General features: G+C 31.5%; 1 protein-coding gene across 7 annotated transcripts in view; it reads left to right on the top strand.

The window, feature by feature from the left end:
• Positions 1–26,661, top strand: part of LOC124375208 (tRNA pseudouridine synthase A-like) — a 31,640-nt gene extending 4,979 nt beyond the window's left edge. For all 7 annotated transcript variants that reach the window (XM_046833325.1, XM_046833324.1, XM_046833323.1 and 4 more), the window contains exons 3-8: positions 91–257; positions 2,258–2,525; positions 7,290–7,390; positions 8,810–8,964; positions 17,661–17,806; positions 24,978–26,661. In XM_046833325.1, the coding sequence (XP_046689281.1) occupies positions 91–257; positions 2,258–2,525; positions 7,290–7,390; positions 8,810–8,964; positions 17,661–17,806; positions 24,978–25,146 (1,006 nt within the window). In that variant the 3' untranslated portion in view covers positions 25,147–26,661. The remainder of the gene's footprint in view (positions 1–90; positions 258–2,257; positions 2,526–7,289; positions 7,391–8,809; positions 8,965–17,660; positions 17,807–24,977) is intronic.
• The last annotated feature ends 1,314 nt before the right edge of the window (positions 26,662–27,975 follow it).

Raw genomic sequence — 27,975 nt, 5'->3', positions numbered from 1 at the left:
TCATAATGGAATCCATAATGTTGAATATACCCCACTCAGTAAACAATACCAAATTTAATAACATTTGATGTGAAAATGAATTGCCTTCAGAAATCCTGGCACAAAAACAATAGAAGAGGACCTATTGGTAGCTATGCTGAAGGCTGGCTATATCAGTGATGACGTGTTCAACCAGCCTCAACTGATACAGTTCCAGAGAGCTGCCAGGACAGATAAAGGAGTATCAGCTCTTCGTCAGATTCTCTCAATGAAACTGCGTAAGTATTAGTTAGAGTTATAATTTGTAAGTATAAATTTGTAGTTACAAAATCCATTGTTGCTATTTAACCCTAAAACTGGCAGTAGATTTTTTTCAATGGCAGAGTATTCTTGGTAACTTGCAGACAAATACTGCTATCTAGACTATGGCTATGGTAATATTGTACTTGTTATAACTATTTCTTAACTGTGATATCCACACTTATTTATATTTTAGAAGCAAAGTAAATCAGTGGATTCGGACATAAAGAGTGATTCCGATAAAAGTGCGCATTTATTCATGGTTGATATAGGATGTGAATACAAACATTTTTTGTCCAATACACAAAGAGTCGGAAATGTTTCATTTCCTAGAAAATTGAGAATTTGTGTAAGGCTTCTTTTTAGGCAACATGTAGTGTTCCCTTTAACTTTCGGTCAAAAAAAAGCAAATTTGCTGAAATATAACTTTATTTTCTTTCTAATAACACATAAAAAGAACCACATAATATGAATAAGTAAAAAAGAAGTATTATTACAGCAAATGTTCCAAATTTTTCTCATTTGTATTGATTCAAAAATGAGGTCTTCGTAACATCAACTGTCATACATTTTGAAAGAGTGGGGGTTTTTCAACGAAGGAAATAAAGTTATATTTCAGCAGCTTTGCATTTTTTTTGGCCGAATATCAAAGAGAACACTACCTGTTGCCTACAAGGAATCCTTTCACAAATTCTCAATTTTCTCGGAAACAAAACATTTGTGACCTCATGTGTATTAGACACAAAATGTTTGTACTCACATCCTCTATCAACCCTGAATAAATGCCCACTTTTATCAGAATCATCCTGTATATGTTACTGTTATCTTTAACTCTGGACATTACAGTTTTAACCCTGGAACTGGCAAACGCCCGATATCGGGCATTTTAGTCGCATCCTAGATGGCAGCGCCCGATATCGGGCGTTTTAATATGTCTTTTATTTCTCAATATTACGTACTTAAAACACGATCAAAGAGTATCGGTATTGATACCAATCGAAAGAGGAAGGTTCAATTTATGTAAATAATACTACCATGGTTGTGTATATGACACAATAATAGTAAGTTTTTTGTGCATGTTTATGTAATGGATCGTAATTTCCACGATCGTTCAAGTGACATTCGAGAACTAGTTGTACATGAAATAAGCAACGATGAGGATTCCGATTTAAATATTCAATCAGAACGTAATTAAAAAAAATATATAATAAAAAAATATAATTAAAAATAGAAAATTAATATGAACTAATAGTTAAAAGATTGTACAAATGCAAGTGAGCTTTGAAGTTCTTACTTTGTTAAGTAGCACTTTTGAATGTCAGTGTATGATTTTTGTATCGTTTACCACATGTAAAAATAAATACCTTATAAATTATGTGTTGTTTTATTTTTACTCAGAATTAAATGCTCTTTCTTTTTTATATTTTGGATTTTGCATATCACTAACAACAATTTTACAAATCAAAAACTTTGAACTAACTTTTCTTTTTTCTAAAAAAAGTTTTTTCATGAAGGGGTAGAGTAAGGATATTTTTTTTTGTTTTAATTATATTATTTGAAAAATGTTCCTTGAACAATGCTGAATAAAAAAATATATAATATGACATAGGTATTTTATAGTAAACATGTAATAGTAAAATAAATATAAGGCAATGTATGAAGTACTAAAATCACTCCGCCACTGAGAGAAATATGACTGCCAGTTCCAGGGTTAAAACAAATTTCATAAAATAGATTCCTAAGATTATTATATCCCTAACCTCAATACATTTAGTAAACACTTTGGTAGTGATTATATAATGAGCAATCCTATTTGGTGTTTCTAAACCTGACTCAGGATGGAGTATGCTGGAGTTAACATGTTAACATCTACTTTGACTAGTTCTGCAGCTGTCATAAAACTTTTCCTCTCTTAATACCATTAAGAATATTTATTTATTTCTCTTACTGTGGAATAAACTTGATTGTGTGTTACAAGCGGAGAATGCGGATGTGGAAGTGATCAACCAACACTTACCTGAGCAAATACGAGCAATGGCGATGATGCGAGTGACCAAAGGTTTCAACTGCAAGAGTAACTGCGATGCCCGCACTTATTCGTACATGATGCCCACCTTTGCCTTCGCCCTGCATGGCACCGATGCTAACGAGACATTCAGGCTCTCACCTGAAACTCGTCAGCGTGTTGGTGAAGTCCTCAAGATGTTTGAGGGGACTCACAATTTTCATAATTTTACTTCTAAAAAGTGAGTTGTTGTGAGAGGCTTAACAAATATTTGTTTCAATTCCATTTTAAAATAATTAGTTTCCATCTGAAGACATTCTTTTTATAACAAGATACGCATATTAAGATTTAAAATGTTAAGTAATCTTCATTGATGCACACACAGTATAAAGTATCTTCTGAACTTTAACCAATGTATGAAAAATTACAAATCACTAAATCATTGTAAACACTGGTGAAACAACATGTAAAGTTCTTAAGTCGATCATTTAAAGCAGAATAAAATCATAAGTGGATATATCAAATTATAAATATTGCACTCACATTCCAAGCACATTGCATTGTGATCATACAAAGCTTAACAATTATCATCTAATTAGTTATTCAACACTAAAGCCATTCTTCATATGGCTCTTTTACAATGATATTGTTTCTTGTTATTACATGTTAGCGATACCGCAAAATTATTTAAAAATCTCACAGTAGGACTTGTAAATGCTCATTATCATTACATTCATAAATATCATTAATAATGTCATGCTCATATTTTTTGCTGGAATGATTTTGATATTTAGGCAATATGGAACTTTCCTACATCATTAATTTTGTTTACAATTTTTAAATTGTTATAATATTTGTGTAGTTCGCCAATATTAGAAAAGATAATGTACTGCTTTAAATCACCATTGTGTGCAGATCATAGCCTCTCAGCAGGTTGCAAAAAGAGCAAAGTATACATTTTTTTTAACTATTAGGTTTTTTGTTCTCTTAGGGCAAGAAGCTGAGTGAGAAGCCTTTCATTGCACTTAGTCCTAAAAGAAACTTTGTGCTTGCTTCTTGAGTGACAGGATATTCAAGATGGGTAACGAGGGAAAGCAGGTACTATATCTCACGTCTCAGTCATGTCCCTTTGGAAGAAGGGAAGACTAACTTTGTTCTAATCTCTTCGGGGGAGGGGGGGAGGATATCACTTCCTTGGGTTCAGGCTCCACGGTAGACGACCTATCGATTCACTCTTGCACCCCAATATCTCGACATTTGCGGTTAGTGATGTGATACTTCTGAACAATCATAAGATTGCCCAGATTTGTGACACATAAATTTACAATACAATAATTGATTTTAGTACACTGGGTTTTGCTGTAGGCTACCCAGTGTAGGTTCAATTGGAAGGTCAACCAACCAACCAGCCAGAGTGAAAACCCTCTTGGGTACGAATTGCTCTGGTGTTACTTATGGTTTTGACCTGCAGCTTAAGTGCATAGGCATTAGATTTTAACTTCTTGTGATGTTGTCTAAATATGGGATCCATGTTATCTTGCTACGAATTGTTATTTTATGCCTAGTAATTTTACTTGGCTGCCGAATACTTTACCTAAGATCTGTGGTTTCTGTTTATAATAATGTCCAAATCCAATCTGCCTAGTATTGGTGGGGTTAACTACTAGGGCATTACTATAACAATATTTATAAGTTGTGTGGAAAGATGTATACGATGTGATGGCTAATGTTATTGGTTATATTGTCATCAAGTTGAAGGATGATGTGGTGTGCTTGCAGAATAGTAAGGCACTGTATCTTAAAGATTTTTGAATAATGTCATTGGCAAATAAAATAAAAAGTATTGGACCTAACACTTTTATTCCTTGGTCTACACCATAACAGTTACTCGCGACTACACACATTTTCATAGGTTTTGCACCTGTATGACCACTTCTGGTTTAAGTGAATTATATTTCCGACAAAATTGCCACAATCATCAAAATATATCAAAAAGTGTACATTTATTACCCTTGTAATTTTCTTCGTTCTTAGTACTTTTGTTCCAGAGTTGATTTTGCCTTGTTTCCCGATCAAGAAAATATATATCACAGATCAGAGAAGCCTACTTCTGTCAAAAGAGAACTAAGATGGGTTTTATTTTTTAATTTATAGTCAAAGTTATATAGTAACTTTATCTTTTATATAGTTGAAAAGTACATTACAATGACACTATTTACATGTTTATCTCTTTAAAAATGAAAAATGTGTTTAATATTTTAGAACACTTAGAGCTGGAATTGATACATTAGATCAAAAGCATGGTCCAGCGAATATTCATCTAGCTTAATTCTTGCCAGCTGTTTCAAAGAAAGTCTCCGGAGTAAAATTCTGACTATTTTTGTTTTAAGACATTTTCTAAGGGATATGATAATCACTGATGTCTAAAAGTGGTGTAAAAAGGGTCGGTTACTCAGAGAATTTACACTATAAATGTAAACAAATTGAAAATTAATGTTTACACAGAACAGATGATTACATTTTACAGACTCTTTCAATTAATATTTCACAACTTTAGAGACTAAGATGGAATTTTTAACTGCTTTAAAGACAGTGGGGTGTAGCTTGGAGGGATTTTTGAAATAAGAATATACCTATATTCATCTCAGAGACAATAAGAATGACCATGTAAAATTTCAGTACAATCGGTTGAATAGCTTATGCGTGAAAGCAAAAGAAACAAACAAGCTACTTTTGCATTTATAAAATTACTAGCATTCACCCGCAGCTTTGCATGCAAGTTTGCAGGTTTAGCACCTGTTTTTATTTCTGGTTCAAGTGAATTATATTTCCAACGCCAATTTTGAGTTTGCCTTCTTCCCACGATCAAGAAAATATATTAAAAAGTGTATATTTTTGGTAATTTTAATTTACTTCGGTCTTAGGATTGTTTGTTCCAAAGTTGATTTTGCCTCTCTTCTGAACAAGAAATTATATGTGTGTGTGTGTGTGTGTGTGTGTGTGTGTGTGTCTGAGAAGTCTACTGTCGTTAAAAGACAACTTAGATAGTTTCATAACAGTCTTTAAATGAATAGTAAAAGTTCTAACTTTTCTCTACATTGTCTCTTCTATCTGCACTTCTAGCAGTTATCCGCTGCTTTGCACGAAACATGATAGGCACTGCACGTTTATGACCAATGCTTGTTTGTGTGAGTTATATTTCCAGTGCCAATTTTGAGTTTGCCTTGTTGACACGATAAAGAAAATACGTCAAGAAGTTTACAATTATGGCCATTGTAATATACTTCGTTTGTAGTATGTTTTTGTTCCATAGTTGATTTTGTTTTGTTTCTTGATCAAGAAAGTATATAACACAGGTCAGAGAAGCTTACATCTGTCAAAAGAGAACTAAGATGGATTGTATATTAATCTTTAAATTGATGTTTAAAGTTTTGTAATATTGTAAGAAGTTTAGAGCTCAAATTTTTGCATTAATTCTAAATAAGCGACATTACATGTGGCATAATTCTTGTCAACTGCTTAAAAGAGTCTTCGTAGTATAATTCTGACCTTATTAAGTTTTAGGATGTTTTCTAAGGTGTATTACTACTCACCTAAACGCTAAAATCTAAAACAGCTTTAAAAATTAAGGTTACTTTTTAGAAAATTTACTTACTGTAAATGTAAAACAATTTAAAATAATGAACAATGTTTACACAGAATCTTCTGTTCTGTTATACTCACTGTTAGGCTCATTGAATTAATATTGCACTACAGAGACCAAGATGGGATTTTTTCCTACTTTAAAGACCAGTGGGGCGTAGCTCGGATGGATTTTCAAAATAAGCATAGGTCTATCTATATTCATCCCAGATATCGCAAAAATGTTCATGTAAAATGTCATTACAATCGGTTGGGTAGTTTACGCATGAAAACAAAACAAACAAACCAAGGCATTTTTGCATTTATAATATTACTAGGATTAGTATACTTTCTTCTGTACGGAAGTTCTACTATCTGTTTTAAAAGTCCAAGTAGAGAACTGTTAAGAGTTCTGTATGTCAATGTTATCACTGTTTCAATTAATCTCATTTTTGTTGGAGATTTTCCCTTAGTGTAATTATGTTATCTATAAGTAGGTTGTTTCATTTTTGTAAGTTATCTTTTAGGGACATTTTTTCACACAGCTTTGAAAAAGTTAATATGAGGAAAATTAATCAACAGTTGTTGGCCATCCTTTTTAGAGTTTTGTATGCACTTTAATGTGTGAAGCCATGTTTTGGTTTTTTTTTCAAGAGACTTTTGTAAGATTATTGTGTATTTTAAACTCTGTTCTAATTTTGTACTTTCTACCTGCTCTTCTAATTTTTTCCGATCACTTAAATGATGTTAAGACATGATTCGTTTATACTAACCTAGATTGTAGTTATGTATTAGGTTACTTGTTCATCTGAGGTGGAGATCAGATCGCAGATCTTGAAATGCAGATCATTCAGTGTTATTAATTTTTTGAATCACTGAATGATGGCGAACGTCCAGAAAATTCGTTTTTCCTTCACAATCCTTCCATTGTGAAAAACAAACTTAAATAAAGAATGCACTTAAATGCTGTTAAGACTAAATACAAGCTGAACTATGAACAATGATCCACTAAAGCACGATGTTAGCTGTTACAAGTAAATAAGTCACAATGACTCGCCGATTCAAACCTATTAATTATTGTGATGTGTTAGATGATTGGATTAACTAAGAACATTATTAAATATTACAGTATTAAAATATGAAATGTTGCTGGCTCTTTATGCACTATATTGTCAATGTTAGGCACTCACAGGGTTAAAGTTATTAATATCCCTGTAAACCATATTAAAAATTTTACTTTTTTAAATCAATAGGATAATATTTGTTATTGTAAAGTATTAACAAGCCAACTATATGCAGACATATGTTTAAATTTTTAATTAGCATATTATTAAGCTAGCAACATAATTATTTTTAACTGTGTTGTAAGTTTCTTTAATTTCAGGTTAGCAACAGATCCTAGCGTCAGCAGGTATATCATCAGTTTTACGTGCGAAGATCCATTTGTTATAGACGACTTAGAATTCGTTATACTTAAAGTCAAAGGTAGGTTTTATATTGTGTAAATTGCTATTAATTAATGTTTTTGTTTATTTATTTTAACCCTATGTGTGTGTATACAGGAAGCAAATGGTCAGGTCCGTGAAAGTGACAAGAATTTTACAAACAATTGCCATTGTTAAGGGAAATAAAAACAGTAACACTACGTTACAAGATCTGCAATCTGATCTCTTCCTTAAGTAGATAACTTATTTGAAATATATACAAATATAATACAAAGTAGATTAAATTGAAACAAACCATACATATGCGTTGTTTGAAACCAAGTTGTGACAAATCACCAAAAAATATTGTGTATCAAATTTCATTCACTTACCTCCTATGTGTTAAATAAAACTAATTTTAATTAACGTTATAAGCAAAAATAAAGAACATATATGTTATGAACATACAAGATAATGTCAAAAAGTTTCTGGAATTGGTTTATATATGTATTCTTTGAAAAAAGTTTAAAACTTACAATTTTTTTTTACTTGTCTCCTGCAACTTGTCCCAGCATTTATACAGCAGTTCAAAACACTTTTAGGTATCATGTAAAAGTTCTGTAATTGTTTTCGTCGCCATTTCTTTGGCAGCCTCAGTAACTACAAATTATTTTCTCTTGAACAATGTTTCCAACCATGGGAACAGGAAGAAATCGGCTGCCACCAGGTGTATGTTCTAGTGTGATAACACAGTTCTTGGCTAAACAATTTTGCACTAACCAAGACCAATGTCAGGGCCATTGTATGAGCAAATACCAATGTTTTACCTCCCATTTTTCAAAGCGTTTCCTGTTGATGGCAACTCTTAGGTGGCCGAAGTATTTCCACATACAGTTGAATTAAACTTTTATAGTCAAAAATACTTCCAGCATAACTTTTCGTTTGCTTTTGTTATTTGTTTTATCAAACTACTTTCTTAGCCAAACACTGACTGAGATTTACATTGTTTTTTATTAGAAAAACTAAAATCAGTTAATGTGATACCTGTATAATAATTTGTATTTTCTAAACATAAATAGATTATAGTACAATTCTAAATAATTATAACAAGTCCAAAATAGCATGCCATAAGTTGTCGTTAGGTTGGCATTTTAGCCCCAGCCTAGTTATGAAAATTTGGCTTTATTTTACATAATTAATTAATGAGTTTAAAAATAACAGTTACGTAATAAAAGTTCCTTTCATTTTAGAAATGTTTACTATATATTTTTAAATTAACCTCAAAAAATGGCTAATAACACATGACTGGATAGCTAACTCATGAAGTTAATGATAATAGGCTGGCTCCTATGTTGAGGGACTAGTAAATAGTTTTGTTTTTAGTATTAAATAGTAGAAAGCAAATAGCACTCTTTATTATGTGTTAAATACAGTGCTTGTTAACAAAATCAAGAATTTAGAGGTGATATGGTGTTGACAGGTCAGAGCTTCATGCTGCACCAGATCCGAAAGATGGTAGGTTTGATGATCGCCATCGTGCGTGGACTCACCACCAGTGACACACTTACCCGTTCATGGGACCGTGAGAAGCTGGACATCCCCATAGCCCCAGGACTGGGTCTGTTGCTGGAGGAGGTATGGATAATGAGCACAGTTGGCTAGATTGAATGATATATTATAAGATAATTGGGTAAAATGAAATTCAGCACAGCTTGTTAATCTCAACTTTAACAAGGCTAACTTCACTCCAGCTAAATTTGACCTTCAGTTATGAACATTAGCTCATGGGTATTCTAAAAGCTTTTGTGTTATAATCAAAGTTTCATTATAAATAAATATGAAACTACATAGTTATAAATAAAACTTCTATGTATTCTCTTTTCTTTTAATTTATTTTACACATTATGAAGAGACTTGAATAAGCACTTCTCTTATTGTCTTTAGATACAATATTTTCTAAATAAGGATTCCATTTTAGCCGATTGTTCAGAATAACTGGTAAATGCTCAACTAAATTACACTAATTATTCTCGCACCCTCCAAAATAGATTAATCTAACTCCAAGTTCCTTTTCCTGATAAATATGACTATATTTTTGTTTTAGCTGTATTGATCCCAAGATCCTCACCTTGATGCCAGTTACTTATAATTATAGGCGTTTTTGATGAGGTTCTCCAAAATACCTCTATTTCTGCTCTTGACAATAAACACTTGATTATAGTATCTCAAAATCGCTGTACAAAACCTTTACAATGACTTATTACCTTGAAAGTAATCTCGATTAGAATTAATCCTTTGACTGCTCTTTTAGATAATAGACAATAGACAATATTCTTTATTCATAAACGTTGAGTTTAGAATTTTTGTCAATACAATAAAGGACATACAGAACATAAAATTTAAAATATCAGTTCATGATGCAATTGATTTCCAGTTTAAGAACTCTTGAATAGTGTAGAAGGGTTGCTGGAGAAACCAACTTTTGAGTGAGTTCTTCAGGTGTTTGACTGGTGTTTTCTTCAGTGAGTCTGGTAGAATGTTGAAATAAATTGCTCCTTTGTATGATGGTTTCCTCTCATATAAACTTAGGTGGTGTGTTTCAAGAGCAAAGTGATGTCTATTTCTTGTGTTGTAGCAGTGATGGTCTCCAGTTCTAGTCTGTCCAGTTGTTACAGAGTGCAAAATAGTATCAATTATATAAAGAGCTACTACTGTTAAAATCCTCAGTTCTCTGAAGGCTTCCCTGCAACTGTCTCGTGGTCTCAGTCCAGTAAGAACTCTGATGGTTCTCTTTTGTATTACTAATACTCTTTGTAAATTTGTTGCTGTTGTACTTCCCCATACAATTAATCCATATCTCAGATGGGACTCAAAGAGAGAATGGTAGGCTGATTTACCCATATCTATATTGCTAATTTGTTTAATTCGTCGTACTAAATAAAGGCAGGAGCTAAGTTTTTTGCAGAGTTTATCCACATGAGGCTCCCAGGATAGTTTGTTGTCTAGAGTCAGACCTAGGTATTTTGTTGATGTTGTTACCTCTAGCTCTGGGAGACCCCTGTGATGGTTTCGGGAGGCAGTGAAAATTAGCTGCTGTGTTTTCTTCTCATTTAGTACCAGATCATTGATATGGCAGTATTGCTTTGCCATATCAAAAGCTATATACGAATTGATGTCAAGTTGTTCTTTGTCTTTCTCAGTAATAATAAGGGCAGTGTCATCAGCATACATCACAACTCTGCAGTATTTCTCCAGATATTGTGGGAAGTCATTTGTCAAAAGAGTGTAAAGCACTGGACCAAGCACAGATCCCTGAGGTACGCCTCTTGTTACTGGTAACAGTTCCGACTTTATTTTGTGAATTATTCCGTTGCTTGATGATGTAAGCTCTACAAGTTGTTTCCTGTTGCTCAAGTAGCTTTTGAACCAGTCTGCCTCTTTATCTTCAATTCCTAATGATCTGAGTTTTTTAATTACTAAGCCATGCTCTAGGCAGTCAAAGGCCTTACTGAAGTCTAGGAAGATACTTGTGGCTATACAACCTTCTTCTAGTTTGTCTATGATAGATTCAACTAGCTGAGTTATTGCTGTGGTTGTTGATTTATTCTTCTTAAAGCCATGCTGTCTTGGAGTAAGAAGTTCATTTTGATTCAGGTGGCCTAGAAGTCTTTTCAAGATAACACGTTCTAGAATCTTTGAGAAGGTTGATATTAGTGAAATGGGGCGGTAGTTGCATGGTTCATTCGTTTGACCGTCTGTATATTTAGGATATATTTTTGAAGTTTTTAAACAATTTGAAAATATTCCTTGGGAAAGAGATTTGTTAATTAAATTTGTTAGTGGGATGAGAATTTCATTTTTGCAATATTTAACCAATTTTGATGAAAAATCATCTTCTCCTGCTGAGGACTTTTGTTTTAGTCCATTGATAATTTTGCCAATTTCATCACAGTTTGTTTTATAGAAGTACAAATTGGATTTTGAGGTGTCTTGGGTTATTGTTTTCGTGTGCTTGTTATTCTGCGTACTGTTCATGAGTGTTCTTTCAGCTGTGGTTGCAAAAAAATTCATTGAGATGATTTGCTATTTCTGTTGGTGAAGAGATGGTTTCCCTGTTGACGATGAGAGTGTCTAGCTGCACGTTTGAGGTACGAGACTTTCTTTCCTGGTTAATTATATTCCATAAAACTTTGGTCTTGTTGTCTGCTTCCTCAAATCTGTTTGCGATCTCTTCTTTCCTAAGAGTTTTTAATTTCAGATCATAGGCTTTCTTCTTTTGTGCTGCTTCCAACTTATCCTCTGGTTTCCCTGTGAGAATTGCTCGGTTTATGGCTTCTAGGTAATTGTCCTTGAGCTCATTGCTTTCTGCATCCCATATTTTTTTGAGGTTGTTCTTTTTTAGTTTCATAATAGAGAGAGGACAGGAGATGTCTAATGCTTGTTGAAGTGTTTTGTGGAACATTTAAAATGCGTCATCAACATTGCTTGTTTGTAATACCTTACTCCAGTCCTTTACTTCCAGTAAAAGTCTTAAGTCCTCCATTGTATCTTTGTTTATTTTTCTTGTCAGTGTCTGTGCTGGGATGAGTCTTTTGTCTGTATTGATGTTACATAACTGGGCACAGTGGTCGGATATTCCTGTGTCGAGGACTTGGGTAGATATGTCAGCTTCACTCATGTTTGTACATATAAAGTCGATGGAGGTTTGGCTACTATGCGTTATTCTTGTGGGGGACAATTTAAGTCTTCTCAAGTCATATCCTAGGAGTGCTTCTTCCAGTTTCAGTGTGTTTTCATTCACTGTCATGGCATCTACATTTATATCACCCATTACAATCATAGGGTTATTTGTTGTAAGAGCGTTGTCTAGTTGAGCCATGAGTACTTCAATGGCTTGGTCAAGATTACTGCTAGGTGATCTGTATACCCCTAGAATATACAGTTGCTGTTTTTTCAGTTTTATTTTAAGAAGGGTTGTTTCACATATACATTCTGAGGCTGGGTTCGATGTTGAGACAAGTGTTATGTCATTTTGCACATTGGATTTTGCAAATACAGCAACACCTCCTTTTTTGTGATTCTGTCTGCTGAACCCTCCAATTAAGCTATACCCTGTAAGTCTGGTATGTTCTAACTTTTCAAACATTAGGCCATGTTCTGATAGTATTACTATGTCGGGCTTAGTGTAGTGTAGAAAGTGTGTTACTCTCTCAATTTTATTCTGTAGTCCATCTACATTTTGGTGTGCCACTACTAATCTTTTACTGTTTTTGGCTTGATATATTTTTTGTTTACAAAAGTCCTGGTTTTGTAGTGTATTTTCTCTTTGTCTTTTTGTTTTTGTCCCATGTCTAAAAAATGAGTGCTTTTATTACTGTTGTCAGAGGATTTGGTTAATTGTCGTTGGTTTTCCCTGTAGCAGCCAATGTTTTTATTAAAAAATTCTTCAATGGATTCAGATGGATCCAGTTTTGTTGCAGTTACAGAAGGTTTTTCACGGCTACATCTAGCAGAAGATGAAGTTCTGTGCTGAGAAATTGGTTTGTCCAATACAGATGAGGGATCCAGGAAGTGAATATCAGCTTCCACCTCTATGATATTAAAATCTTCATCGTCGCTTAATGCTGTTTTAGACAGTTTTTCTGGTGGGGTTCGGCTGATTCCCTCTGTTAAATTTGTCAGTTGGCTGGGTTCCCCTGTCAATGCTGTTACAGACAGTTTTTCTGGCGGGGTTTGGCTGATTCCCCCTGTTGAACTTGTTGCCTGTGAAGTTGTCAGTTGGCTGAGTTCCCCTGTCAGTGCTGTTACAGACAGTTTTTCTGGCGGGGTTTGGCTGATTCCCCCTGTTGAACTTGTTGCCTGTGAAGTTGTCGCTCCGTTGGATTCACGTGAAAGTGCTGTTGTAGGTAATGTTTTAGTTGAAATATGACTGTTTCCTTTGTTCAGCCTTAATTCTTTATTTTTTGTATTTTTTATTTTGGCCACTTGCAGAGACACGCTAAAAATATTCTCTTTTCTACCAGAATTTTTTGGTTTTATAAAGCTGGTAGTAGTTTGGTCCTTGAGTCTGTGTCTTTGTTGCTTTTGTTTACTGCAGTAAGGACTATGATTTATTAAGTAATTGACATGTTTAGGTAAGGTGTTATGGTCGAAGTGAACAGTGAGCTCCTTTATTCTGTGCTCCATTTCATCCTGCCTCTTTTTCAGCTGAGTTATATCCAAGAGTAGAGGTGTGCTTATTAGTGCGGGAGTAGGTGTTGTGTTGCATGTTTGGGTTTCTATAGTTCTGTGGTATTTTGGATTCTCCGACTCAACAGTGTTTTCATGTAAATGTTTTGCTTCATTGTCCATCTTCAAAAGTGTTTTTTCTAGATTACTTATCTTTACTGAGTATTGTGTAAGCAGTTGGCTTTGAGTTTGGTCATGATCTTCAAAGATGTGTTGTTGTTCTATCCGTTGTTGCTTACTTTTATCGAGTTCTAGGAGAGTATCTTGAAGTTTTTCTTGTAACACAGTTGTATTCAAGTCTCTTCATAATGTGTAAAATAAATTAAAAGAACAGATTATTACTTAAAATTGTGTCATTTTGCTGAAATGAGGTAGATTTCATGGAAATCTGCCTATTGTGGTCACCCTTATAAAAGAATTCTGGGAGATTGTTTGCATTTCCTTCAATCATGACCTCCAGAATCAAAAACTATCATAATCCGAAAATTTGTATATATATACAAAATGTATGTATGGGCATATGCAATATAACACGAGCTAGGGAACACGGTACAAAGGCACTTGCACATAGCTTAGATGACTTTATTAGCCAGTCTTAAGCAATTAAACAATGAAGAACAGTTGCATTTGGGAAAAATTTTTATCTCTAATATTTCATAATATAGATCAAAATTGACACTTTTCTTTAATTTGTCAATAAATTTCAAGCTACATTTATTCTTACTTATTTCTTTGAAAGGTTTCAAGATGGTGGCCTTTCAAAGTTTGGTTGTTAAGGAATGGTTATACATAAGTTATTATGGATTATAGCGCAAAATAAAAAAGAGTTTTATAATTCTCAGGTCATTTACATTAGGATTTGTTGTAACATGTTTTTTAATATCTTATAAGATTTCCAAATAGGAGACATATAAAGATTTAAGTAGTGTACAACGTTGTGGAAATAACTGAACACGATAACTAGCGTAGTTGTTAATAGATTCAGACTAATCATGATACATAGGCAATATTCATACATAGCTTGGATGAGTCTTAACCACCAAAATATTTCAAGATGGCAGTGAACATTCATTACTTTATTTACTCAGCACAAATCATGTATATAAATAGTGTAATATATTAAATACAAATAATTGCATGTAATTGATCATAATTATTGTAGCCTACGTAGAATTACTCAAAAACTTATGAAGGGAGTAATAAGGGGTATTTAACAAACAAGATTTCAATGCCTGTATACATTTATTCTGATTTGGTTTATTTTTAATTGTAACAGATATAATTTTCCAAAACTTTGTTCCCATATGTGTTGTTTTTTAACTGAAAAAAGAAAGCTTGTGTGTTTTTTTAAGTTAAACTCATTTTTATATCTTATATTATTGAGATGTATTTCAGAGTGCTCACTAAATTTGTTTGGATTATTAAAAAAAAGATACAGTCAGATATATGTTGACTATATACCATAAATATTTTTAAACTTTTAAAATATTCTTTTACATGCTCATCATGTTTAGTTTCAACATTGTTCTAATTGCGTGTTTTTGAAAGATTAAAATCTTAACCAAATTATTGTCTTAGGTTCTGCTATATACACATAAACCAAAAACAATATGGAAGTGTATGGGTGAGCATGATAGATCGTTTTTAATACAGGCATGCTACATAAGTATGACCTTCTTTTTCTAAAATTAACTTTCTTTGATAAATTTTGTATGTGTATGTCCCAACTTAAATTATTATCAACTTCTAATCCCAAAAAAGTTGTAATTAAATTTGGCTGAGATGATCCTGTTCAATAAAAATGTTTGGTTTGATTGTATTTCTATTCTGTTTTGTTTTAAAACTAATAAAATTAGTTTTGCTTACATTTAAAAATAAATGATTGCTTAAGAAATATTCTTGAATGTTTGAGAGTTGAATTTGGCCAATTTGTTTAATTTCATTATGATTTTTTGTTGAAACATTTAAGCTGGAATACTTGGCAAAAAGTATGAGTTGACTCTTCCTTAATTCTTGTAATATCATCCAATATACTAGAAAATCCCTGAAGATAACATAAAAATAACACAGGTCCAAGAATTTAATCTTGGGGAACTCATTGCACCACCTTAAGTTTTCTTGATTTGACTTGATTAGTTTTATTGTTTTTATGAAATATACTTATCTTTTTATAATATTCTTAAGGTTTCAAGATGATGGCAGTTTAAGCTTATACAATTGAACCATTATAAGTGAATATGTTTACAAACATAATGTTAGATTAATTTTAACTAAATCAAGTCCACGTTTTTACAAAGCAGTTTATATACTAGATAATTAATGTCTATTAAATTTCAAAATAATGGAGTTTCTAAGTGTTTGAAAATGTTACGATTACATTAACATACCAACATTGAGAATTATTGCCCTATCATTGTAACAAACATTTAAACTAATAATACATCTTCAGTTTGACATTTAGGTATGATGGCCAAATATGAAATCTACCTTTATTCTAACTGAGCTGCAAAGGAATGTTTTTGTTTTTTTACAGAGACAGAGTTTTAAAGTTTACATGTATACATTTTTATGGAAAAAAGTTGTTTTTGGTACCTTTTCAAATTTTAGTCATTTTTGTATATATCATCCACTAAGTTATTTACACTCTCCCTGCCTGTGTCATCATCAAATAAACAAAATCTATCTTCTTATTTGTGTTATGGATATTCACATGGTACAATAAATACTAGAAATAAAACCATAAAATACTCCAGGATAGGTACTTAATCTCAATATTATAATAAAAGAATGGAGAACAAAACAGTACTAACAAAAGCAATCACTACAGACAAACAGAGGAAGTCAAAAATAAATAGATTTAAAAGATTATTTAATTTTTGTGTGGTTTAGAATTCTGCAATTAATGAATAAGAAGAGTCAAACAATATTCAATTATAGATTTCTAAAAATTCTGTTAGTATGGAAATAGCAAAATACAGTGTCTAGCATATATAGAGCAGTGCCATATTTTGATACTTTTTTGGCTGAGCTTAGTGAAGCTTATCACTTGGGGGTTGGACATTTTTTATATCTGTTTGTCTGTCTGTCCGCTTGAGAACAGACTGACATATAGACATGACATTTTTCATGCAGCTTCATTTCTATATAGGCAGCATCGAGTTTGACAATGCATTAGCATTAGTAAACATTTTTATATTGGGCTTATTGGTAATGCAAATGGCAAAAAGAAAATTGCATGATAACTAAGTTTGTAAACAAACTTAGTACAATCATGTGTAGCTTAGCACATGTAGCCTATTTTGGTAGTATTATAACATGTGGCAGTAACACATGTAGCCTAAGTATTCTCAAGATATCTCAAGAAAGATATCATCTGTAGACTTTAAATTTTTCATGAAAGTTAATTTCTCCATAGATAAGAATGAGTTCTATGATGGTACATGTCCATCCATGGGATTTGGCATCATTGACGCCTTTTTCTCAGTCTACCTAACTGTCTGTTCATAGAACTTCTCAAGAAGGAAATGAGCTTTGGATTTGAAATTTCACATGCAATCTCAGTGTAGCATGTACACAATACATGGTGTGTCGTACTCATTTTTTTTTGTATAATATCAGTTTATTGTGAGTAATCAGGACAATAAAGCAAGGCAACATGAAATATTTCTTAAATGTATTATGAAGATTTCTGAATTCTACTGTATTGTTATACACTAACCTAGTTCAACAGATCATGGAGAAAATCATTATCTGTATACTAATATTTAGTGACCTAGAATTCAGTTTGTCTGGTATAAAGCTTGGGGGAGTACATAGACTGAGTATACTTATAATTGGCATTAAATGGCACACTATTTAAACTTTTTATTCGGCTCTCCACTATTCCATAGAAAATAGCAACCAATGTACACTATTGCAATATTGCTTCTGTGTGTTGATAATTAATTTAGAAGGTTCTAGATAAGAAGCAGTAGTCAGTTAAATATATTTGTACAGTTTTCCAGTCAGGGACCAGTGTGTCTGTTTGATACGATGTTCCTGACAATTTAAAAAAGTAAACTTCATTTTTTCAGCTATGTTAACATTTCATCATGCTTTTACAGGTTCATTACAACAGGTACAACTTCAGGTACGGCAATGATGGAGTGCACGATCTGATAGACTGGAGTCGATGGGATGATCAAGTTGAGCAGTTCAGACGGAAGTTCATTCTCCCCACTGTTGTAGAAACAGAGAAAAGTGAAAAATCGTATCCTTTTTAAATACAATAGCTTAATGTGTTAAGTAAACATTTAAACATCATCATAAAATCTTATTTTATCTCTTAACCCTTTGAGTGCCAAGTATTTTTTGAGTGGGTATACTGAAAAGTGCCAGGTATTTTTCTAGTGGGTGTACCTAAAAAGGCTGGCACTTTTTCAGGCATTTTGCAAGGTTTTAGTAAAAGATTCACAGTTCGTTTATTTAATAAGCTATCAACATGATTCTTTTTTTATTTTTCTCTGAAAACTCTGTTTAATTAACATAAAATAACAAAGTTACCATAACACTAAATTTAGGAATACCAAAAATAGACTTACCTAAAAAAAATTCAAAAATATTTTTTAATTTAATTTTTCAACCAAATTATTATGACCAAAAAAATTCATATCCTTTTCTTAGTCCATATCACTGGAAAGTGTATGCAATTGTCTGTAAATCTTGAAAAATTTATATTATTATCTTCAATAATGAATAAGTTATACAACTTTTAAGAAACTATTGTCACATTGTTTCTGGTAGCTATGGCAACCAAAAATTTTTATATGTGAGTTTCATAATTTAAAGTTTGATCGGAAGTGTACTATAACAATTTATTTTGAAAAGAACGATTCTTCACAAACATTTCAATATGATATTATTTAAAAATATTAAAGGTTACAATTTTTAGTGACTTTTTCCCAAAAGTCCGGTAAAATCGGACGTCGGCACTTTTCGGCCAACTTTTGTCGTCCGGTAAAATCGGACGTTGGCACTTTTCGGCCAACTTTTGTCGTCTGGTAAAATCGGACGTTGGCACTCAAAGGGTTAACATGTAGCGCTCGTCTGCTTAATGCTACCAGATCGGAATTATATTCCCGGGTAGCTCCAAATCTGCTTCACCCACTTCATTTTGCAATGGTCTTAATATTGTTGTATTGTAAGATTTAATTAACTACGCTGATGTAAACAACATACCATAATGTAAATTGTTATGTATGTTTTATAAAGACTATTTTTATTATACTATATAGGATTATATATATATACTATATTATATTATATTATATAGGATCGTCTGCAAAGTATAAGTGGAGCAGTATGTAGTGATTAGGACTAAGTATTTAGATAGTGATTAACTTATTTAATATTTGCTTTACTACACACATTTTATTTTACAGTCCAAGTTTAAGTAATTTTTTAAGTACTGTATAATCAGTTTACATTTTTAAAGTGCTGATTTCATTGACTAAGTTGTTAATTTAAACTCTAATGCTAACCTCACAAAGTTGGTTATTTATAAACTATACCTATTTAAAATGTTTAACTACTGCTGACTACACGTAATATAATTTAAAATAACTCAAAAGAGGTTACATTGTCAATGCACCATATTTGAATATAAGTTTTTGGCGCTTATGGGTTTACCAGTGATAAGATATTGACTGTGAGTATTGCCAGTAACAACCGGCAACAGCAGTAACAGTAGACAGGAGTATAACATCTCCATATTAGCCATCAGTTCTCATGTACTGATAGCTCAGTGGTAGAGTGTCAGACTGTAGTTCTGAGGGTCGCAGGTTCAAAACCATATACAGAACAGTGATATTTTTGCTCGCCCAACAAATATTGTTATTCATTATTATGACATTTAAACTATAATTAATTATAAAAATTAAAAATAAATTTTATTAAAAACAAATGTAAATATTTTTATTTATTTAAATCTAATTATTTATTCTATTTAAATTGGAAAAGTCTCAAAGATATGAATAGTAAATGAAAAAAATATATATATTAATTAAATTACACCGAAAATATTAGAAACATAAAAACAGTTGAATATGAGTTGTAAGTTTAGAGTTGAAGACTTAGTTATTGTCAAGTTGAGAGGACATCCTGCTTGGCCTGCACTAGTTAATAAAATAGAAGAAAAAGGCAAATCCTATACAATTAATGTAATTTTTTATGGATCCAAAGAACATGGAAAGTGTAGGCCTAGTGAACTAAGTAACTATGAAGAGAATAAACATAAAATTCTTAATGGAAAGAAAATTACCAATGAAACTCTTGTTGTAGCGGTGAAAGAAATTGAAGAAGAACTTAGGTCAAGAAATAAATTTAAAACTAGAAAATCTATGGAAAAGGTACATAATTCTCCTAAACCAAACGTATCTATGAACCTATCATCAAGCTTTACAGCTATTTATGAACTCAATAATACTAAGAAATCCTCCACAGAAGAACTTGTAGCAAACAAGAAAGATGTTGGGGTTAACACTCCAGATTTTTTACATCGGACAAATTTTTTAGAAAAGGAGTTAAACAAAAACAATGTAGGTTAAAACTTGGTAAATTAGAAAAATGTAAAAAAATTACCATCTTCCATCAAAATGTACAATACCTACCTACGAGAATTGACCTTTTAGAAATTGCTCTTGAGGAATTGAATCCCGATGTTGTAGCTCTTAGTGAGCACAGTTTGAACGAAAATGAAATTTCTCGGCTTAATGTATGTAATTACTCAGTAAGTTCTTTTTTTTGCCGTTCTAAAACTACACGAGGAGGGGTTATGGTGTTAACTAAAAATGGGATCAAAAGTAAAAATATAAGTAAATTTTCAATTGACAAATTAATAACTGAAAAGGAATTTGAATGTTGTGTTTCAGAAATTACCATTGCAAATGTTGTTGTTGTAATTGTTTGCCTATACAGATCTCCAAATAATAGTCTAATCAATAACTTTTTTGAAAAACTGGACCAACTGCTGAATGTTCTCTGCAATAACTTTGGTAACATTATTATCGCTGGGGACATCAATATAAATATTTTAAATAATAATCTGACTTTAAAAAGTTTTAGAAATATATTAACTGAACATGGAGTGTATTATGCAGTTAATTTTCCTACTAGATTTAGTAAAGAAACTGCAACATCAATTGACAACTTTATAACCAATATTGATAAAAAATATATAAAAGTGGAGGGGATTATCACAGCAGTATCTGATCATGACGGGCAATTGATGGAAGTTGGTAATTTTTATGATACAGATAGCAATAAACATAATAAATATAGAGAATTAACAAGAAAATTTAGCGAAAGTAATATTAAAACTTTCTTAAAACTTTTAGGATCAGAAAGTTGGATAGATGTTTATATGTCTGGTGTCAATGACAAGTTTCATACTTTCCATTCTATTTTTTTGCATTATTTTAACATTTGTTTCCCTAAAGTATCTAGTCTAAGACCTAATTGCATATCCAAAAACAATTGGGTGACAGAAGAGATTAAAAACGAAAGAACAGATTTAATTGAGCAAGAAAAGATATATAGGAAGAACAAACAAAATAATAACTTAAAGCAGCTAAAAATTAAAAAACGTGATCTTAAACTATAAATTATTCAAGCTAAAAAAAGATTTTTTGATAAAAAAATAAAATGTTCAAGTAACGTTAACAAAACAACCTGGAAGTTAATTAACATGCAAACTGGTAAAAATAAGAATTTAAAAGAAAACATTATGTTGCTTAATAAAGAAAAACTGTTGTTGGATCCAGGTAGAGTTTGCAATGTTTTTAATAACTTCTTCATCAATGTTGTGGATCAGCAGATATCCCATGGTGATGAAGATGTGCCTAAATCCTCAAATTATTGTAATAGAGATTGGAATCCAAATTTAAAAGTATTTCGATTCAGTCAAGTTACACAACAGCAAGTTAAAAAAATTGTCAGTTCATTTAATAATAAATATTCTACTGGTTTTGATGAAGTACCAATTGTAATAATAAAAAAAGCAATAAGGCATTTATTAAGACCGTTAACACACACTATAAACTCTTCTCTAATATCTGGTAAATTCCCAGATGAACTGAAAACGGTTAAAGTAATTCCTATTTACAAAAAAGGAGATCCTCAGGTGCCGGAGAGCTACAGGCCAGTATCATTATTATCGACGTTTTCTAAAATATTTGAGAAAGTTGTTAATGAACAACTGTTAAACTATCTGTCGGAAAATGATTTTCTTGATAATCAACAACATGGTTTTCGTCCAGGCAGGTCAACAATTACTGCATCAGTAGAATTTGTGCAAAATTTAATAGAGGAATTAGATAAAGGTAATAGACCTTTAGGAATTTTTATGGATTTGACAAGAGCGTTTGACAGCGTAATTCATGACGAACTTATAAATGTTCTGGAAGATTTAGGCTTAAAAAATAAAGAAATAAATTGGTTTCACTCTTACATCAGTAACCGTAATCAATACGTTGAATTATCATACTTAATAAATAAAGACAAAATTAATTTTGTATCCGAAAAAAAACTCATAAAGTATGGCGTACCACAAGGTTCAATTTTGGGTCCCTTACTATTTATTTGCTATATAACAGGACTTTCTACAGTAGCAGAGGAAAACAAAATGTGTTTATACGCTGATGATGCAAGCGTAATTGTCAAAGGAAAGGATCCCAAGGTAATTGAAACATCATCTCTTAATTGTTTGAATAAAATTAACTCTTTTTTAACTAAAAAAAATTTGTTACTTAACCCCGGCAAAACACATTTTATACCCTTTAAAACACACCAATCGAAGTTTAATTTTCAATATGACATTAAGATAAATAACCAAAATATAATGGAGGTAGAGGAAACTTGTTTCCTAGGTCTAATAATAGATCAAAATTTAAGCTGGAATCAACATGTACAAACCGTAATAAAAAAAGCATCATCTGGCCTGTACGCCCTTAGGCAAATGGCAAACCTTTGTAACCAGGATACTTTAAAACAAATTTATTTTTCTTTAATACATTCCCATATAAGCTACGGGATCAGTGTATATGGAGCTACTTCAAATAAAAACCTTGAAAAAATTCTTATACTACAAAAAAAATCAATACGGTTAATTCTAAATTTACCATGGCAAGCAACCGTTAAACATTTATTTGCACAATTAAGAATTTTAACTGTTTACAGTCAATACATATACGATACAATAACTTACACAAAATTTAAAAATATACCTAACTATACCACTCATAGATATAATACTAGGAGTGGTATAATTTTGGAAAATCATAAATTAGAGCTGTTTAAAAGAAAAACTGAATACGCTGGTACACGATTTATTCAATACATTCCTATTGACATAAAAAAAATTGAAGGAATCAATCCGTTTAGAAATAAATTAAAAAATTATCTCATATCACGATCATTTTATTCTTTTGAAGAATTTTTTGAGGGCTTGGGCCATTAAATATAAATAAAAATTGAGTTAATTTTAGTTGTTTAAATTAACAATGTTTATGTTAAGTTAACATAAGATTTTAGATAGGTTAACCTGTATCTGTGATGATATTAGTCTATCTGTATTTGTGACACTATTCTGACTGTATTTATAATATTACAGCTTTGAATAAAGATCTATGACTATGACTATGACTATGACTATAGGATAATATAGTTCTTATACGTAATTTTGAGTATTAATTATGGGTGATAAATTAGTAGTAAATTTTTTTCATAATCAATTCAACTTTATTTATTATAATTGCAATATAACACAATACAAAATATAAATATCAAAAAATTCAAAGTTTGGTTTACTTGTGTATATATATATATATTATAACATAACCTATATAAAATAACCAAACATATATATATATATATATATATATATATATATATATGTTTGGTTATTTTATATAGGTTATGTTATAAGACAACACCAGGTTTTTGAACTTCTTCTTCCAACTCCATTTTTAATTGTTCACCTCACTTCTTCCATAGATGAAACATAGAGACTACTAATCATAAGAACTTCCCTTTTGTCTTTCCACAGTAAAATACTAATCCTACCTACCATCTTTCCTGTAAGCAGTCCTTTTGACTTTTTCTTTACTTCTATGGGTAAACCCTCTCTTTCCTAACAATGGTTCCTGTTAGATGCACTTTTTCTTTAATTAGCTCTGTTACAAGTCCAACACTAGAATAACACCTGTCACAAAATACATGAAATCCTTCGATACTTCCATTTGTGTTTTAGAGGCTTTCTAACAATGTTAGCATGACTCTTGTTGTCATCAGCAAATCAGGGTTATTGATAAGAAAGTTAGTTGTAGCTGTCACCAGTAAGGTTGAAGAGCGCAAATGTAAATCATTTGCAAAATCAGTCAGGACAAACACTTTTGGGGCTTGTCCTTATTGTATACTTTAAAAATTATCTTTCCTTTGAAGCCTACTGTGCTTTCATCGATACTAATTTTATTTCCAGTAATTCTCTCTAAGCTTGTTTTCCAAATAACAAACCACATATGTTATCTTGGCATGACGTGAAAGAACGTCTTAAGCATTTAGATCCATTGGAGGACACAAACGTAACTTTCAAAAACCTGTAAAAATCTCTTTGCTGAAAACATTTTTGAAAAATAGTTGGGCATCTAGCCAATCATTTGAGAAATAATTTTCCGATTATTCTGGTTCTAAACATTCTTTTTTGCATATTAAATCTTGTCTTGCTGGCAAGAGGTTCAATAATGATAATATGATCAAGCAGCATAATTTTATACAATACAAATTTTTTTTAGGAATACAAATGCTTGTGGCATGCTTTGGCAAGTACCTACTAACTGGTGTAACTTAATAGCTTACCAGAACATATTTTAAAAATTGATAGTGTCTTACTTTTTAAAAAACAGTAAAACAATATCTTATAACTAAATCTTTGTATTCTTTTGATGAGTTTTTTATAAACTGATAGGTGGTTGTGAAATACACTGTTAAAATGAGGGAATTTATTATGTATATTTATTATGTAAATGTATGTTATGTTATGTATGATATAGCTGACACCATTCGATGTTTGTATGTTTATGTAACTGTATATGTACAAATTTTGAATAAAGAAATTTTGACTTTGACTTATATGGAAAATAGGTCTAGTCCAAAGAAAAGAGATTCTTTGACAATAACTTGATTTTCTTAATACTTTTTGTTTATCTTTCACCAGCAATATAGAACTTACTGTATGGATGTGTCTGATATTTTGAAGTTGGGCCTGTTTAATGTAATACATAAATTGTTTATTAAACATTGTTTTTTTTATTGATTTTGAATAGGTTTACTTTTATGAATAAGTACATAGAACTAGAATGACTTGTTCCTTAACGTACAAAAATCAGTATGCTGACTTGGCTGGACTCTCTCAATCTCCACAGCTTTGACGTAAGGACTGAACACATCCAGTCAGAGCTGGATCAGGCTTTGAGGAAGAGCAAAGGGATCCTGTGTCCACCAGTCCTCGAAGACCCGCTCATACCCACCACACTCCCCATGGAGACAGCAAGATGATTCTCTACTGTTTCTCATCATAAGAGTATCAAGGGCTGAGCAACTCATAACTGTGATGATTATTGTATATGTTGACATAAAAATGCTTAAGCCATAGCTTAAGCTATGGATTTAGAATGCAGGATATAATCTTCAACAAAGAATTCTATCAGTTGTATTTCTCATAAATGTGCATCATTTGATTATATGTGAAGAGTCAACATCAATGATTAAAAGTAGGTGAAAAATTATCATAGTTAAAAATTGCAAGTAAGATAACTTATATTTTTTTATTGCTAAATTATTAATAGCTTTTTCAAGGCTGGTTTCAACGATACAATTAAAGAACACAAAAACGCATAAACTTGTGTATCAAAACTCCGCAATGGTTTCATAGAAATAATAGAATAACTTTAAGTCATGTATTTGTATTCTTTTTTTAATTTTTGTCAATATCGTTATATAAATTTGACATAACTAGGTGTAGATTTTTATTAATAATAGTTCCAGCAATATAAATTTGTAATATTAAAGTCCTTTTAGCTGGAGTTTTTAGATAATACACATGAACTTGTCAACTTTGGGCACTCTTTTTGTTTGTCAAGTGTATTATAATATAGTGTGCAATTAAGGTAATGTTTTTAATTTATTATGATATACTGTATTTAACCTATTTATTTTCATAAAAAATGTGTATGTAATTTTAATTTTAAGTATGGTTGAGTCTATTCGGTTTGCATATTGCACGTAACATTAAATAAAAATGTCTATTCTGATTCTTGTTTCACAGCTTACACAATGGTCATTACTTAAAACTTTTTTGGTTGTGGTTAACATTACATGAATATGAGATGTTAGAATTTTACATTTTTAGCTACAAAACTTATAATTTAAGTTTCATATTTGTCATAGGTAAAATTTAAGAAAAGCATTGTAGAACCTACTTTTATTTAATTAATAATGTACCAGAAAGCACAGGTAAACATAGATGATCCAGACTGACTGAAAACACATTGTCTAGTTGTGCTCTAATTTCTCTCTGTCTCTCTCTATTGTGTTGGAAAGTTAGAATATCATGTCATTGTGAGAGTTTGTTATTGTCTTGTTTGTGTATTATAATAGTTAATTATATTATAAAACTATATATTTTGTATAACACAGACACAATTTTTATGATACAAAATATTATAAATTTGACAGCTAATTAATGTTATATGTACTACTAATATCTAAACAATACCACATAAAAATGCCTTGTTTTTCATCCAAATGAACCAAATGCCTTCATAAAAAAGTACATGTTATTCATTTTGTATAAAGGAGAAATTTTTCTCAATACTAATTCGATTTTAGATTACTCTTAACAATTTGTATGACAATTATTGTATTTTTTGAATGGCTGCTACTTTACTGTTAAAATGTGTACAACACTCAAAAATTAAATCCATTTGAACTATGGTGTGTAAAATATAATATTGTATGTGATAGTGGCTCAGTCTGTAACTAATTTATTAGAAATTAAATCTTTTTTACAAATCTTGTTATTGCATTACTTAAAAATACACAAGTTACTTTTCCCACATTCAAGGGTTTAAGGAGAGGTAAGAAAGTTTGCTGCCTGAACACAAGGTCACATCCAGAGCAGCAATAAATCACATTGAGTGTCTGCTGGGTGATTTGGAGGGGCAGGAAGATAGTTTGCTTTGCTGTAGAAGTTACGTTCGATAATAAGGAAGGAAGCTGCTGCAGAAACAAAAACAATTATCGATTATTCCATTCTTCCAACAAAATAATGAGTACTCATAACTCATCAGTTAAATTGTATATATTGTACATTGTTTATACTTTTCGTATGTATTAAATTGTGTAACTTGTTTTAAATCTGAAATAAATATACAATATAAATGGATTACAAATGCTCGTAAATTTAACCGAAAACCATTTTATTTAGCAATTAATTCCTAGTTTAACATTTTTAGTGGCTCCCTTTGTTTAAACCCATTAGAGGCTTGCTGTTGGTTACTACTGATAATCAACAGTTGACTGTACTCAAGCATGGTGTCCAGCGTGCACAAATTGTAATTTAATTTACTATGTACAGGGAAAATGCAGGATATGTACAGAAATTTTGGGTAAAATGCATTAATACTTCAAAACAAACTAAGCACGTCTAACACTGATTTTTTTTGTTATCAAGTTCAAGGATATTGCAACACAGAAAGAGAGGGTAGAGGATTGTGAGACGAGTTTACAGTTCAAGGCCACTCACCACCAGGGAAAGTGTTGTGGCATCTCGCCGGCCGATCAGTTTAGTCTGTCTATGTCTTAAGAGGAGTGTCTAGTGATCGGGAATAGTTAGGGAATTTTAACAATAAAGAGAAAATCATGGAAAGTCAGGGAATTTCACGATAGACTTGGAAAATTGTGCAATTATTCTTGTAGAGCTTCTACAGGTCATGGAAGTTCCAGAAAAGTTATGGATTTTAATGAGGGTTCACGGAAATCACGTAAAAATCGTGGATTATGTCTTGGTCACAGAAATTTTCTGTTTAAAATATATGTTTTGTGGCATTGTGATAATAACTAGTGATGTGTAGAAGCCAAATCTTGAATATACATTCTTCATGAAATATTCAGGTCTGAAAATCGATTAACGGGATTCAACAATAGAATCTAGAAAGATTCACATCATCATTAATTATCTGTTGGCTGATCGTCGGTATACAAATTACCCATTACAAAAATGCTTTTGTGTTTTTGAAAATCGTAAGTGGATGACATTATTAATGAATAGTCTTGAGTTTTGCAAATAGTATTTTGCCTGCAGTTATTATTAGATTACGTTCATAG

This window comes from Homalodisca vitripennis, chromosome 1 (genome assembly GCF_021130785.1).
Source record: "Homalodisca vitripennis isolate AUS2020 chromosome 1, UT_GWSS_2.1, whole genome shotgun sequence".
Classification (NCBI taxonomy): Eukaryota; Metazoa; Arthropoda; class Insecta; order Hemiptera; family Cicadellidae; genus Homalodisca; species Homalodisca vitripennis.
This window is presented reverse-complemented; position numbering and strand designations above follow the sequence as displayed.